Source organism: Acartia tonsa, chromosome 10 (assembly GCF_053477335.1).
Source record: "Acartia tonsa isolate MP-2025a chromosome 10, ASM5347733v1, whole genome shotgun sequence".
NCBI classification, from domain to species: Eukaryota; Metazoa; Arthropoda; class Copepoda; order Calanoida; family Acartiidae; genus Acartia; species Acartia tonsa.
The window spans coordinates 33723722-33737084 of NC_137269.1; the positions used below are offsets into that span (position 1 = coordinate 33723722).

A 13363-nucleotide genomic window follows, 5' to 3' on the forward strand; every position below is an offset into this window, starting at 1 on the left:
CTAATTAAGGTGTAAAAGCCACCCCCCAGATAGGTGAATAATAAAAACAAGAATATTTTAATTTAGACCTTTCGAATAAAGTTTAGTCGTAAGCATAACCTTAAACTAATAGCAACCCAACGAAAAATGGATATTAGCACGTTATACAAGTTTATCACCAACTCAGGTAAATAATTTATAACAATTGAAAATTAAAAATAACCCAGCCTGCAAACTTAAAGTATTTTATGGATAATCATGGAAACAGTCCTTCCAAATTCATTGAAATAGAATATAAAATCTAATAGTAAGACAAATATTAGTTATTAAAAGTTTTAATTATAAAAGAATTTTGGAAGGAATCTGTCCCCATGATTAACCAAATAAAAATTTTTACATATTGATCTTCACTGTAGCGTCCATATTAACGGTGGAATCCTGTCCACCCGCAGTTTCCGAGCCAGAAACCGCGGGCAAACTAGGATTATCACCGCCAACAGAGGGAGCGCGTACAGGTGAAGAGAAGTGGCTTGGATGGTTAAAAACCACTTCTGAGGCCTCTGATGGAGCACTAGCCGCCGAAGGGGGGACACTGCTTGCGGGGAAGCTCGCCGCCGTCGGAGGTACATCCGCGGGCCTCTCAATATCTGTGGGCGTCTAAAAAAAAGTATAATTAAGCATAGATAAAGAAAATAGCGGAAATATCATTAAAAAGAATTTTACTTAAAAGTCAGAATCTTTACTTTTAAGAAACATAGTTTTCCCCATTTTTTTTTTCCTCTCCAAGATTAATGAAAATTAAGAAAATAAACATAACTTTACTTTATGTATCAGTAGGATATGTATGTATAGCTAAATCTTAAACCATATATAATCAATTAGTGTAAACATAGGATATTTTACCTTAGAGTAGTAGTTATCAGCATCATAGTAAAAATCTTCAGAGCGGGGATCTCTACCGGCTAAACAAAGAGCATAATTTTAACGAAAACTCAGATATAAATAAATAAGACTTTATCTTCCTTAAATTCTTAAATGTGTAACTTTAAGACTTCTAGAGAACATATAGTTCTTAATAATATCCCCAATTCAAGGGACAGGGATGAAAATATAATTAGAAATACTAATAGGGACTTGCGCCTCAGGGAAGAAATCTCTATTTTTTTGTTTGTCCAGCAAATTAGAAATATAATAGTACAAAGGATAAATGAAATTAGAAATAAGGAAAAGCTTAAACATTGTATTAAAAATAAGCAAATTGATCAATTAGTCAAACCAATAACATTTTTTAAATATATTAAAATAAATAGCCGCCTAGCTAAGCAAGTACAAAGGGAAATACTTCTTAGGGTAATTAAAAGTCTGATAACAAAGTTTAACGGTTTAAAATCAATTTCTTAAGTAAACAGGATGGAAAATAGAGATAATTTAGCTCTTATATACATTACGATAATATTCGCAGTTTTAACACTCTTATTTCTGATTCGATTTCTAATTTTTAATTGTCTTTAATTAATGAGAAACTAAATTTGATATCCTTTGTACACCAATCATAAAAAAAAAATATTTTATTTATTAAAAAGAAAAGAATTTTCTTACCGCAGTAAAAACAAAGCCAACCACAATACTCGCAGACAGTTATGTAAAAAAATCTCAACCAGCCTCTGAAGAACCATACAGTAACGAGCAAACTAAAAAGAAAAAAATATTATAATTTTTATTTTTAAATACTAAGCCCATATTAAAACTTTCTGAATAACCCCTTTTCTCTCCCTCAAATATTCTATTTCATTTCGAGCACATTTTTTTTATTTTCACTTTTAATATTTTAATATTTTACCTACGATAGGACGTTTAAATTTTTGTTAAAAGAGAAATACCTAACTAGATAAAATTCTTTTAACAACTTCTAATTATTTTAAGTATTTTAGAACTTTAACTATATTTAAACTAAAATGTGTATAAGTTTTTTACATTAACAAAGTTAATCACGTGATTAATATCTGAGCCAAAAAAAGTAGAGTTTTTTATCTTAGGACACTCGAGGACAAATATATCTAACTTAAGTAGCCAAAATATTTATTTTTACCTCAAGAACAAACAAAGACATGTGAGCGACAAAGTCGCTACATTAACTCTGGAACTCTCCAACGCAATGTCGATGTTCTCATTTTCCGGCTGGCCGATAAGGTTCTTGAATGAGGACGAGCTCATGATTTTAACTTTGCGAATCTGAAAAATAAAGAAAACCTCAGAATTTTTTATTAAAATATACATATAACACATTTCTTAATAATATGGTTCTACAATAAAGTTTTATAATAACTTCCTTAAAAACTAAAGATAAATAGAACAAATGAAGGCTTTTCAGAATAAGATAAAAATATAATTCTACTAGTAAATAGACTACATAATTTTATAAGATAAAATTAACAGAACATTCTAAGTAAGGGGTACTTCTACAAAGTTACTATTTTGCAGCGAATTAGAAGTAGTTTTTTGTCCTAACAGTTCTGCCGCAACGGTGGACAAGGGATTTGAGTAGCCAGATGAACCCTGGGAAACAGTAGCTGCGCTTTGACCGTTTACATCGTTTCTTTCGTTAGAATCAGTAACAGAGCTGGCATTCGTAGACGTAATCAAGCGGTCATGGGTAGAACTCGAACGTTTATAACGGCAGCAAGCAATCACTAAAAAAAATAAAAGATATGGGGACATTTTTCTTTATAATATATAAAAAAAAAAATAAACAATTTAAACACGAGTACTTCTAGCCATCACTAAAAATTGCGGGCGATTGTTGTATTTTTCAAGCATGATGTAAGAATCAGATAAAGGGTTACCAACTTTAATTTTCTTTTTATAAATTAATAAAAAAAAGCAGAAACAATATTTCTTTTTCTTTGAAATATAGATAAAGTTATTCTTTTTGGCAACAAAGTTTTTTTTTGAGTAAAAATGAAATTAACCAAAATAAATCTTTTATAACCCTGTCATAAACTTGAACTTGGAAGGCAAAAGGGTTGCCAAAACATATTATGTAATTAATTATTAATGTATATATATGATAAATGTTATATGTTTTTTCTAACTTTGAATGAAAAAGACTTAAAAGTGATAATGAAAATTTAAGACTTAGAAAAAACTTTCGTGAAATATAAAACTATTCAAACATGGCAACCTGTAAAACCTTATCAAAAGGGGAACTATTATTTTACCTGCTAAGCTTACAATAAGAGCCAAAAGAATAAGGACGGTGATTCCAAGGACAATCACAATCACATCACGCACGCAGTACAAATCGTTGAAGCAGGACATCAGACTGAATAATAAATATAAAAAAAAAGTAAATCTATATAATTTTTCTATTTATTTTTAAAATCTTCAACTAACCTTTCCCAAAAACTTTTCTCCTCTAGAACATCCAAATTTTTCAAAGAGATATCAACCATTGTAGTTGTTTCAGGGGTACTGGGGGCATGAGTAACCACAGACGTAGTAGACAGAGTTGATGTACTTGACGTGTCACTTAAAATCTCAGGAATTTCCTCTATCACCTCTGAATCACCCCATTGAGAACGACTAATCACAAAGTTTGAAAGCATATCCATTTTCTCTAAAAGCCAATAATGAACTGTTTTTTTTTAGAGCTACGAGAAGATCTGGATAAGTGTGCAGACCCAGCTGTGATCTCAAGGCTTCTAGCAACTGCTATGTAAGTTAAAATAATTTTTCATTTTTATGACTAATACCTTTTTTATGCATAAAATAGAAAAATCAAGCAAGAACAAAAAGAAAATAAAATAAAGGAAAGACTAAAAAAAAAAAAAATTCTTTTTCTAATTGAATGACAGAAACACCTTTTACAGCTTTCCAATATTGCTCTCTATATTAAAAATCAAAATACATATCACATGGATACAGGGATAATAAATTAATATTATTTTTTTTAGTGACACATACCCCAATGAAGAAATGAGGAAACACATTCTATTTACAAAGAACAGAAATGATGTAAGTCTTAATTTTTTTTTAATAAAAAAAAAAATATTTTATTGATCCCTCATCTACAGAAGGAAAGTGTATGTATATCATATTACTGGATCCTCAAAAAAGACAAATTGTAATTAATTGGGATGTAAAACGACTTAGAAGATCACTATATCAATTAACACTTTATATAGAGATAAAAGGATAAATAAATATGTTTTCCTTTTTTAGGTAACAACTCTTCTTGCAATCGGGCTGGAAGCTAACTCCATACTCGTCGTGGAGTATTCAGAAGAAGGTACCTACTTCTTCAATCCAGACGACTTCATCGATCAAGATGATGTTGATGAATTGAGAGACAAACTAAAAGTTGAGGAAAACAAATGGATGTCTGCCCTGAAAAATCATTTACTGGAGATGCAAGGAAGCCAACAAATATTATTTGTTGCTAATTCCAAGATCATCAATGTAACCTCCATGACACATCCTGGAGGACGGAGGCTGTCGAGAAACAGGGGGAAAGCTGGAAAGAATACAGTGATGTTACAGGCTCTTTTTAAAGCACAACAAAACAAAGCTATACAAACAGGTGCAGTTTATATTTTCAAGTTCCTTTCTCCCTGACTATTTTAGCACTGAAATAGTTTTTTTTAACAAACATAAAAAAATATATGCAACTAAAATTAAATTTATTATAATAAGATAAAATAAATATGGACATATCACACTCTAGAAAAAAAAAGATATAAAAGACAAGCAGAATCCATATGAATCATTCATGTAAAAAAATTAACATTTTCTAAACTATAAGGAAAATATAATAAAGGTTGCGTGAATTTTTTTTTTCTTTTAGATGCCAGTTCTACAACAAATGAAAACATGATAATTGAAGAAAATAATGCACAAGAAATTGGAAACCCCGAGACCAACAATTTAGCTGTAGATGTAAGACATGGACATGTACCTGAAAACGGTACCAACCTTCAACAGTCAGTAAACAGACCAGAATTCTTAAATAACATTTCTGAAGGATATCGATTCCTGGTAGCTGACAGAACTCTATACCTGAACAGGCTTTTCGAAAACATGTTAAATAAGTTCTCGATAGAACCAAATACCTTCACAGAGACTGCATATGATATGCCCCCTCTTATATGCGACCTCCATATTGGAATGACCAGCAATCGTGTCATACACATCATCAAATGCAACAAACGCTATATTGGAGTCAATATTATTCGGAATTTTACCCTGGATCGATGTATCATTGATGGAGAGGGAAAACCATTAGAAACCATTGAAGTTACTAAAGATGATGATTACCCATGTCTATGTACAGAAACAGAGGAAGAGGATGTTAAAACTATACATGAGATGTGTGCAGTCATCAAAGTGGAGATTGGAAAAGCCAAAATTCTTGCTACAAAACCACCTCCAGCAGTACACAATATGAGTATTGGACCCAGAAACGTTGATACAACCGCCAAGATCAATGTATGTCCAAGAAGGAAGCTTACTAATGTAACCGCTATGGACTCACTTGAAAGCTTGATAAATATTTTAAGTCACTTCTCCATTGTTTATATCCTACCAAACAAATTGGAAAGAACACCATTGAGTTACATATTGAGTCAAGCCAATGCTATGGTATATATTGGGCGTTTCTGGGAAATTAATCATTTGAGCAGATGCATTGCTAGCGAACAGGTATATAACCTGGAGGACGTACAGATATACCTAAAGTCAGCCACCACAACAATACAACAACTGCTTAGTTCCCTACGTTTTGGTCTTGTTGTCCTTACCACTAGAAATGGTGACGTGATCATGAACATCACTGATATCATCAATGCAACAGTTCAAGCTATCAGGATGAGTGGACAATCAATAGTTCTTGACAGTTTAGCTTAAACAATTATCATCAAGGTATGACTTAAGAAAATTTTTTTTTAATTATTTTTTTTCCTATTAATAGAGTGCATGTTAGGACAAAAACCGGTCCTAAATAAGGGCAGGACAAGAAAAATTGTAGAGAAGCTATGCACCTAACACAAAGAAAATTTTATTGCTAAACACTCCACATCACACACACACCCAGGGGAATATTTTCCTGGATAAATATACAGACAGAATTAGGTAAAGAAAAATCATAAGATAAAAATGTTTTTACAAAAACTGAAACCTATTTTTTTAGGATAAACACAGACATCCAACTACTACGCGAGAAAATAGAAAACAAATAAGAACACTGAAAAACAAGAAAAGAAAATCAAACATATATTCTACAATTGTATTACATAAGATATCTAGTGCTTTAAAAGCTTTTCATTTTATAGTTTTTTTACTATCATGACCTAAATTTAACCTGGATTTTACAAGCTAAAAGCTCTGATGTCATAGCCAAAATTTAGTATAAAAAGGGCAAATCTCAAGACTTTTGTATCAGTCTTGGGAAGATTGTTCACTACTCAGCTTCTAGCTCTAATCCAGGTTAGCACTATAATTTAGGTTCAATAAGGTTTTTCTATTCAGTAGAGTGTAAAGGAGTTCTTAAGCAGATTTCATACTTTGCCATTTTCTTGCTTGAGTTTTCTTTAAATTTTCTAAGTGCCATATTTTTCTTCTATTGTTCCTGAAACTTAGAGAAATTTTAATATACATTTTTCCTTAAAGATTCTAAGTGTCAAAACACTTGTATTTATTTTTAGTTCATAATTTACTTTAAAGGTCTAAGAGTAAAAAGAACTTAGAAATATTTTATCTTACATTCTCCTTAAATATTCTAAGTATCAAAACACTTGTATTTATTTTTAGTTCATATTTTACTTTAAGCCCTAAGAATAAAAAGAACTTAGAAATATTTTAGATTACATTCTCCTTAAAGATTCTAAGTGTCAAAACACTTGTATTTATTTCCTAGCTTATACTTTACCTTAGAGTCTTAAGCATACATAAAAACTTAGAAACAATTTCAATTTAAAATTTTCTTTAAGCCTAAAATACCAAAAGACTTGGTATAAATATAATATTCTAAATCTAAGGATATAGTCTTTAAGTAGTAATCATTTTATACAGTATATGCTCTGGTTATATTTACCAGGTATCTTATCCATTGTAATAATATTACTAATTAGTATACACTTGTGTGCTTGAATTTCTTATTTTTTTTTGTAATATATATTTTACTTTCTAATCAGATGTTTGCTTTGTATAACTGTAAGAAGTAAAATAAAAGAAAAGAAAACTTAATCAAATTTTACCTTTGTTGATTATTCATTTATTTCTTTGTCTCTACTAATACATAGTGGTACATTCTTGTATCTTCTTATCCACTTTAAACTTGGTAAAAACTTGAAATTTGCTTTGATCTGTTTGTTTGGTCTGTACTGCACCTCTCCCGTTTCCGAGCCGCCTTATTTAACACCTTAATAAAGAAAAAGAATATTAGAAAATTACAGTCTTAAAACTTTGGTGGCAGGGAAGTTTATTTACATCTAAGGACTTTTTTTTCTACTGCTCAGGGATAATACTCCACTGAACCAACGAGCTATTTACCCAATAATTAAAGTATAAAGAGAAATTATTTGACAACACCTTAACATAAATTTTTCTTTTTTCTCTGAGTAGAAATAAAATAGAATTTTCTCTATCTTGCTTGATAAAGGAACAAACCGTTTTTACAAGCTCTAATAGGAACTGAGATAATAAGGGGGGGCGTTGAACGCCCCCCCCCCCCCCGACTGATTAAGGTGCGGCAAGGGGCCATGCTGATTTGTAACTTTTTTGACAACATTTTTGTATGAAATAATAATTAAAATCGACATTTTAGAATTGTCATATCAATTTCGAATTTTTCATAATGATTCCTATGACAGTTAGGCACAATTTAGAACAGTTTTGTACGAATAAGAAAGCGTAGCAACTCTATATTATCTATCAGAAAGTCAGTAACTCCATTAAAAGATGCTGTTTATCCTTTTTATCTGGTTTTTGGAATAATGATTCCTATGAAAATAAGTTAAAGTATTATAAGCAAGGCATCTCTATAATCAAATCCTAAATATGAAAGTATGTCCTTTTACTGATTCCTATATTTATGCAATTTTACAAAAAATGTATGTACAATTTTGTTTAGACTTGGAAATTAATGTTCGTAATTTATTGTTTGACTGTTCTTCCTTCTGATTTTAGAGCTTTGATTTTATGGATGTTGTCATCCTCGTTTTACTTTAAAGTGAACACATTTTATATTCTGCGAATAAATTGACGCCTAAGCTAAAGTCACCCGTTACTGTTGAAATGAAAGATAATCAGAAATAAAATATGATACATGTATAAAAAATCAATATTTTTTATATTTTTATTCTCAAAACTGTTTAATTAATGGTGGTGAATTAACCACTTTTTAGTACGCCCCCCTTGAAACGCCTCTATTATTCTACATTCAAATTGATAATAGTACACAATGTTATTAGGTACATTGTTGTATTGATTTTTTAAAAGAAAAAAGAAATTTAATTTTAAAAGATAATTTAATAACAACCGTTCGAGATTATATTAATCAATAATAATTTTTAGATTTTTTCGTTTAATTAAATTCTTTGAAATTTTGGCGATAGTTCTCAGTGAGTAAACATACAAAATGAATGTTGTTATATATTTTTGACTTTAAACAAATGCTTTAGTTAAGACAAATTAGTTGTACCAAATGATTTTTTTAGTAGAAGAACTACTCTATAACTCAAAATTTTAATGTGTTCGTCTGTAAGAATTGGTATTTGAAAAATCTAAAGATTTTAACTATAGCTATATAATAAAGATGGCTAAATTTTTATGGAAAAATTATGGTTTCCTTTAAAATGACTAGTTGAGCAAAGAACACCGCAAACACTCTAAATTACAAATAAATTGAAAATAATGAATTCGGAAATTTTTAAAGTGAAGCTTCTCTATAATTATGGTCGATCGGTCAGTCTGTCTGTCCGGCCGTGACGGTTAGCTCTTTTTGTTAATTTAGACATTTTTTCTTATCAATTAAATAATTTTGTATGTTGATTCCTATATAAGTCAAATACGATTTAGGAAGCATAGCATCTGTTAAGTAAATGTTACTAGAATTTCTGTATGTCCATTTCAAACATGTTGATTTTAAATTTTTTTTGCGATAGTTGGCGATAATTGAAATAATGATTCCTAAGACAACATTGTACAGTGTTTTAGCCGAAGCTTCTCTATAATTAAGTCCTAAAAATGTAAGTATGTCCTTAAACAGTATCCTATATTTAAGCAGTTTTACACTCTACAAATGTTGATGTGCGTTTGACCTACCACTTCAGATCTTTGCATTTATAGATGTTGTTTATGAATGTTTTCATAAAATCATAATGTTATTATAATTTACTGTATATGCACAAATTTATATCCAATAATATTAACCGTTCCTAACCTCTCTGGAGGGCCTTAACCCTGTCAGGATTATTTAATATTTCCTAAACTAATCTAACTCAACCTAACCTAACCTAACCCCTGGGAAGGGGGGTAAATCCTGGAGGGTTTCTGTTATAACTAACATAACTAAACCTAACCTAACCTAATTTTACTGAGCCAAAGTGAATCTAACCCCTGCGGAGGTTTCAAACCCATTAGGCTACTCAATATTATCTGACCTTACCTAACCTTACCTAAACCCTGCAGGGAGCCCTAATCCTGCGAAGCTACTCTATATTATCTATTCCTATCTAAATAAACCTAACTTAACCTAAACTAACCAATGCAGGGGACCCTAACCCTTTTGGGATACTCAATATTAATTAAACTAGCCTAACCTTACCTAATTGAATCTAAAATAGCCTGACTCCTGGAGGCAGCTTTAACCCTGCAGGGTTACCCAAGATTATCTTACTAAACCTACCCTACCTAACTCTATCCTAACCCCTAACATAACGGGTCTACTCAATATTACCTAACATAACCTAGCCTAGCTTAGCCTAACCTAATCTGACTTAATCTATCATAACCTAACCCCTATGGATGTGCTAACCCTTCAAGGGTACTTAACATTACCTAAACTAACTTAACATAGCCTAACCTAACCTAACCCAACCCATGTGGAGGGCCCTATTTCAGCGGGACAACTCAATATAACCTAACCTAATTTAATTTAACCTTGTTTAACCTAATCTAAACCCTGTGGGAGGCCCTGACCCTATGGGGCTACTCAATTTCATCTAAACTAACCTAACTAAACGTAACTCAATCTCTGGAGGAGGCCCTAACCCTGTGGAGCTACTTAATTTTACCTAAACTAATCCCTGTGGAGGAGAGCCCTTACCTTGTTTAACCTAACCTTACCCGTGCAGGGGGCCCTAACTCAGCGGGGCTACTAAACTTTACCTCACCACTGCACTGTGGAGGGCCTCTAGGGCTTTAATCTGATAATTTTTCATTTTTAATATCCGAGGAAAGCTGTCTATAATACGATGCGTTAAATAATTATTACTCAGCTTTAAAAGAAATCAGATTTCAAGTCTTTTACTTCCCTCATGTCCAATTGTTGAAATTTTGAAAGTTTTTTAAATCTGCCGTTTGAATCATATTGTTTGTTACATCTATATTTAAACCTTTAAAGATTTTACTTTTTTATAAACCATTTCAAAATTAATTTATGATATACATTATTTAATATACAACATTCAAATATAATTTTTTTATTTCATAAATAACATTTTCTACTTTTCATCCCTATTGTCCTTAAAGTGTTAATTCAGTATAAACTTTGTACTTTCCCCCCAACTAATTTGTCTAACTACGCCTCCCACAATACAAAACTGTATAAAAGTCGTAAGAAATTAAGACGGAAAAAACTCGAGATATTTGTCATGCACGTAATACGTGGACCCACCATTTTAGGGGTCACCAAAATATGAAAATGAATATATTTTGTAAGTAGCGAGACCACTCTTTCTTCTATCCTTCAGGTCTGTATGTAACACTTAAATTTACTTAGTAGATACAAAAGAGATTTCTTAAGATTTTAGAACCTTAAGAAAAAAATTGTGCAACTAAAAGTTTATTGTCTGCAATAGTCCTACTTTTGCAGGGATCTAAATTGTTTTCAAGCAACCCCCCGAACAAAAAATATTTTTGTGCTTTGCTTCTAATGTCTAATGTTGTGATCATTGTTCACATTTTGTATCACATTTGGTAACATGTGAAAAACAAGTACATATTATAATTAATTGGATACTCATAAATATTAAGTTAATTAGATTTAACTTTTTTTTGTTGTAAATATTTTGAAGAAAAAAACATTATTTCGCGATCAAAAATCCTATATCATATGTAATATGTTTTTTTTTAAAGCCATTTGGAAACCGATAACAACGTAGCCGTTATATTTCTACACAAAGATGGTATTAGGCCATTTTTCTTCCTCGTTTCTCCCCCTTCGTGTACATAGTTACTAGTAAAATTGTAAAACCTGATATTTAATTTGATTGAATTTGGGTGTAAAGGGGGGGGGGGGGATTTTTTCCCCAAAGCGTCAACAGGCCCCTAAGAGGTCTAAGGATAAGCCTTGGCTTTAGAAATCAATTTGATTAGAAGCTATAATAAAAAACAATTTGAAAACAATTCTGGATTCTTTATTTCAAAGCAAAGCTTTTCTACATTTAGGATATGCTTGTCAATAACGGATAGCTAATATAGTAAACATATTGTCCTATACATTTGAAACTTATTCGATAATTCAGTATTAGTAAGGAACAATTTAGAAAGAGTATCAATTCTATAAGAAATACCAGAAGAAACATTACTTAAATAATTTTGAAATAGATATGTAAGAAATTTGTATACAACATCTTAATAATGTTAAATACGAAATGTGTAGTTACTCTTTACTCGTCATGTTTGTTTAACTGGCTTTCTGGTTAGTTTAACTTCGTTTTTATGGATGTTGTCATCCTTGTTTTAATTACTTTTACCTAATACTTTGGCTGCAACATAAATATTGCACAAGATTTTTACCCTATTTCTTAACTGCAAATTTAATTAGTCTTTGTATTTTGAAATGGTAGGGGGGGGGGGGGGGGGGTAGGTGCACATCCCTTGCACAAGTTTAGTGATTAACCTTGCATTTGTTAACACAATATTCTTACTTAAAAGTGTTTTCTAAAAGTGTTTTCTAAAAATGTTCTGTAATAAATCCTCCATTTTTTATCAAATATATCTTAGTCGTCAAATTATTGACTTCAATAATGTAAAAAAACTAATCCAAAAAAAATGAAAAAAATTTGATGTTTTTTTTATGTTGCTTTGCTTTGACACCAGTCTGACCCAGATTTAGAAATAATCTTAGCTTAGTGATGGTCTTCTATCTTAGACTAAGGATAAAGAAATACGCAATATAACGGAAACTTGAAGCGTAACTTAAAAGCCCCATAGATCCCCCTCCCCTGATTAAAACCTTCTGGAAAGCCCTTACAGATCGGGTCCCATTTCCCACCCTAATAGATCGGGGGAGAGGGGGCTAATTTAGCCCCCCCCCCCTCTATCTCGGCTCCTGTTACAGAAAGAGACATAAAAAAAATTTCTGGTGGTTCATGTGTATTTTTAGAGAAAATTACTTTTTCTAGTCAAACAGTCAAACAGTCATAACACTTTTCTCAGATGTTCATTGGTATCTAAGTATTCACCAAAAAAAAATTAAGGTCTCTACCTTATACACAAAAGTCATAATGTAGAAATTAAGATTTTTTTAAATTTTGGTGCTACCTAACTGACTTTGACCGGACACTACGACCGACATTGATCAGACGTATATTTACTAAACTTAAAAAACTACAAAAAAATGACATTGAAAAAACTAGAGGGGGGGGGGGCTAAATCTGTAAGAGTTAAGAAATAGCAGAACCAAAAAATAGAATTTCTTTAGTTGATATTTTATCCTTTATCCATGTTAAAGTTAGAGTTGTACAAGATGAGCTAACTTTTAATTAATCTGACCAAAATTGAACTTACTTTTACCAACACTTTTTACATGGAAAAAAAAATAATAAAATTATCTTTGCACAACAAAGGTTACAAAAATGTAAATTTAAAGGACATAAAAGTAAGTTGTTTCAAGTTTAATTTCAATTAAATGAAGTTTAAATTTCAAGGTTTTATATTGTTATCTAATAGTTTAACTTAAAAATTTTACTATTGAAGCTAAAATTAAAACAATATTAGATCAGTGAAAATATGGGTAAATATTATAATTAACCCAGTCAATTAAAAACAGATTTGATAGTCTTTGCACGACCTTTGTCTGAAAGTCCTAACTGCCCATTGTAATGAGTTGTGCCTGTTTAAGGGCCAAGGCATGTCGCCTACTCTCACTATTAGTGTCACTTGC

General features: G+C 31.1%; 3 protein-coding genes across 3 annotated transcripts; 1 reads left to right on the forward strand and 2 right to left on the reverse strand.

Annotated features, from left to right (window-relative positions):
- Nucleotides 1–298: 298 nt before the first annotated feature.
- On the reverse strand, nt 299–2207 carry LOC145330893 (uncharacterized). The gene is made up of 4 exons (XM_080175560.1): nt 2069–2207; nt 1579–1670; nt 883–941; nt 299–636 (listed from the first exon to the last, which is right to left on the reverse strand). The coding sequence occupies exons 1-4, from the start codon at nt 2191–2193 to the stop codon at nt 373–375; spliced, it is 540 nt and encodes a 179-aa protein (XP_080031686.1). The 5' UTR covers nt 2194–2207; the 3' UTR covers nt 299–372.
- Nucleotides 2208–2420: 213 nt separating this feature from the next.
- On the reverse strand, nt 2421–3772 carry LOC145330869 (uncharacterized). The gene is made up of 3 exons (XM_080175531.1): nt 3373–3772; nt 3198–3301; nt 2421–2669 (listed from the first exon to the last, which is right to left on the reverse strand). Exons 1-3 carry the CDS (start codon nt 3588–3590, stop codon nt 2422–2424), a joined length of 570 nt encoding a protein of 189 aa, XP_080031657.1. The 5' UTR covers nt 3591–3772; the 3' UTR covers nt 2421.
- Nucleotides 3773–3941: 169 nt separating this feature from the next.
- Nucleotides 3942–6333, forward strand: LOC145330870 (uncharacterized). Its single transcript, XM_080175532.1, has 4 exons — nt 3942–3993; nt 4201–4558; nt 4823–5895; nt 6164–6333. The coding sequence occupies exons 1-3, from the start codon at nt 3955–3957 to the stop codon at nt 5878–5880; spliced, it is 1455 nt and encodes a 484-aa protein (XP_080031658.1). The 5' UTR covers nt 3942–3954; the 3' UTR covers nt 5881–5895; nt 6164–6333.
- The last annotated feature ends 7030 nt before the right edge of the window (nt 6334–13363 follow it).

What these genes read in the sequence shown, in the direction of transcription:
- LOC145330893 (XM_080175560.1), bottom strand. Translation starts at nt 2,193, where the DNA reads ATGAGCTCGTCCTCATTCAAGAACCTTATCGGCCAGCCGGAAAATGAG. An exon ending in TGTCTTTGTTTGTTCTTGAG is followed by an intron (nt 1,671 to 2,068) that starts GTAAAAATAAAT and finishes TTTTCTTTTTAG; the next exon opens with TTTGCTCGTTACTGTATGGT. An exon ending in CTGATAACTACTACTCTAAG is followed by an intron (nt 637 to 882) that starts GTAAAATATCCT and finishes ACTTTTTTTTAG; the next exon opens with ACGCCCACAGATATTGAGAG.
- LOC145330869 (XM_080175531.1), bottom strand. Translation starts at nt 3,590, where the DNA reads ATGGATATGCTTTCAAACTTTGTGATTAGTCGTTCTCAATGGGGTGAT. An exon ending in GAGAAAAGTTTTTGGGAAAG is followed by an intron (nt 3,302 to 3,372) that starts GTTAGTTGAAGA and finishes TTTATTATTCAG; the next exon opens with TCTGATGTCCTGCTTCAACG. An exon ending in TCTTATTGTAAGCTTAGCAG is followed by an intron (nt 2,670 to 3,197) that starts GTAAAATAATAG and finishes TATTTTTTTTAG; the next exon opens with TGATTGCTTGCTGCCGTTAT.
- LOC145330870 (XM_080175532.1), top strand. Translation starts at nt 3,955, where the DNA reads ATGAGGAAACACATTCTATTTACAAAGAACAGAAATGAT. An exon ending in TTACAAAGAACAGAAATGAT is followed by an intron (nt 3,994 to 4,200) that starts GTAAGTCTTAAT and finishes TTCCTTTTTTAG; the next exon opens with GTAACAACTCTTCTTGCAAT. An exon ending in AAACAAAGCTATACAAACAG is followed by an intron (nt 4,559 to 4,822) that starts GTGCAGTTTATA and finishes TTTTTCTTTTAG; the next exon opens with ATGCCAGTTCTACAACAAAT.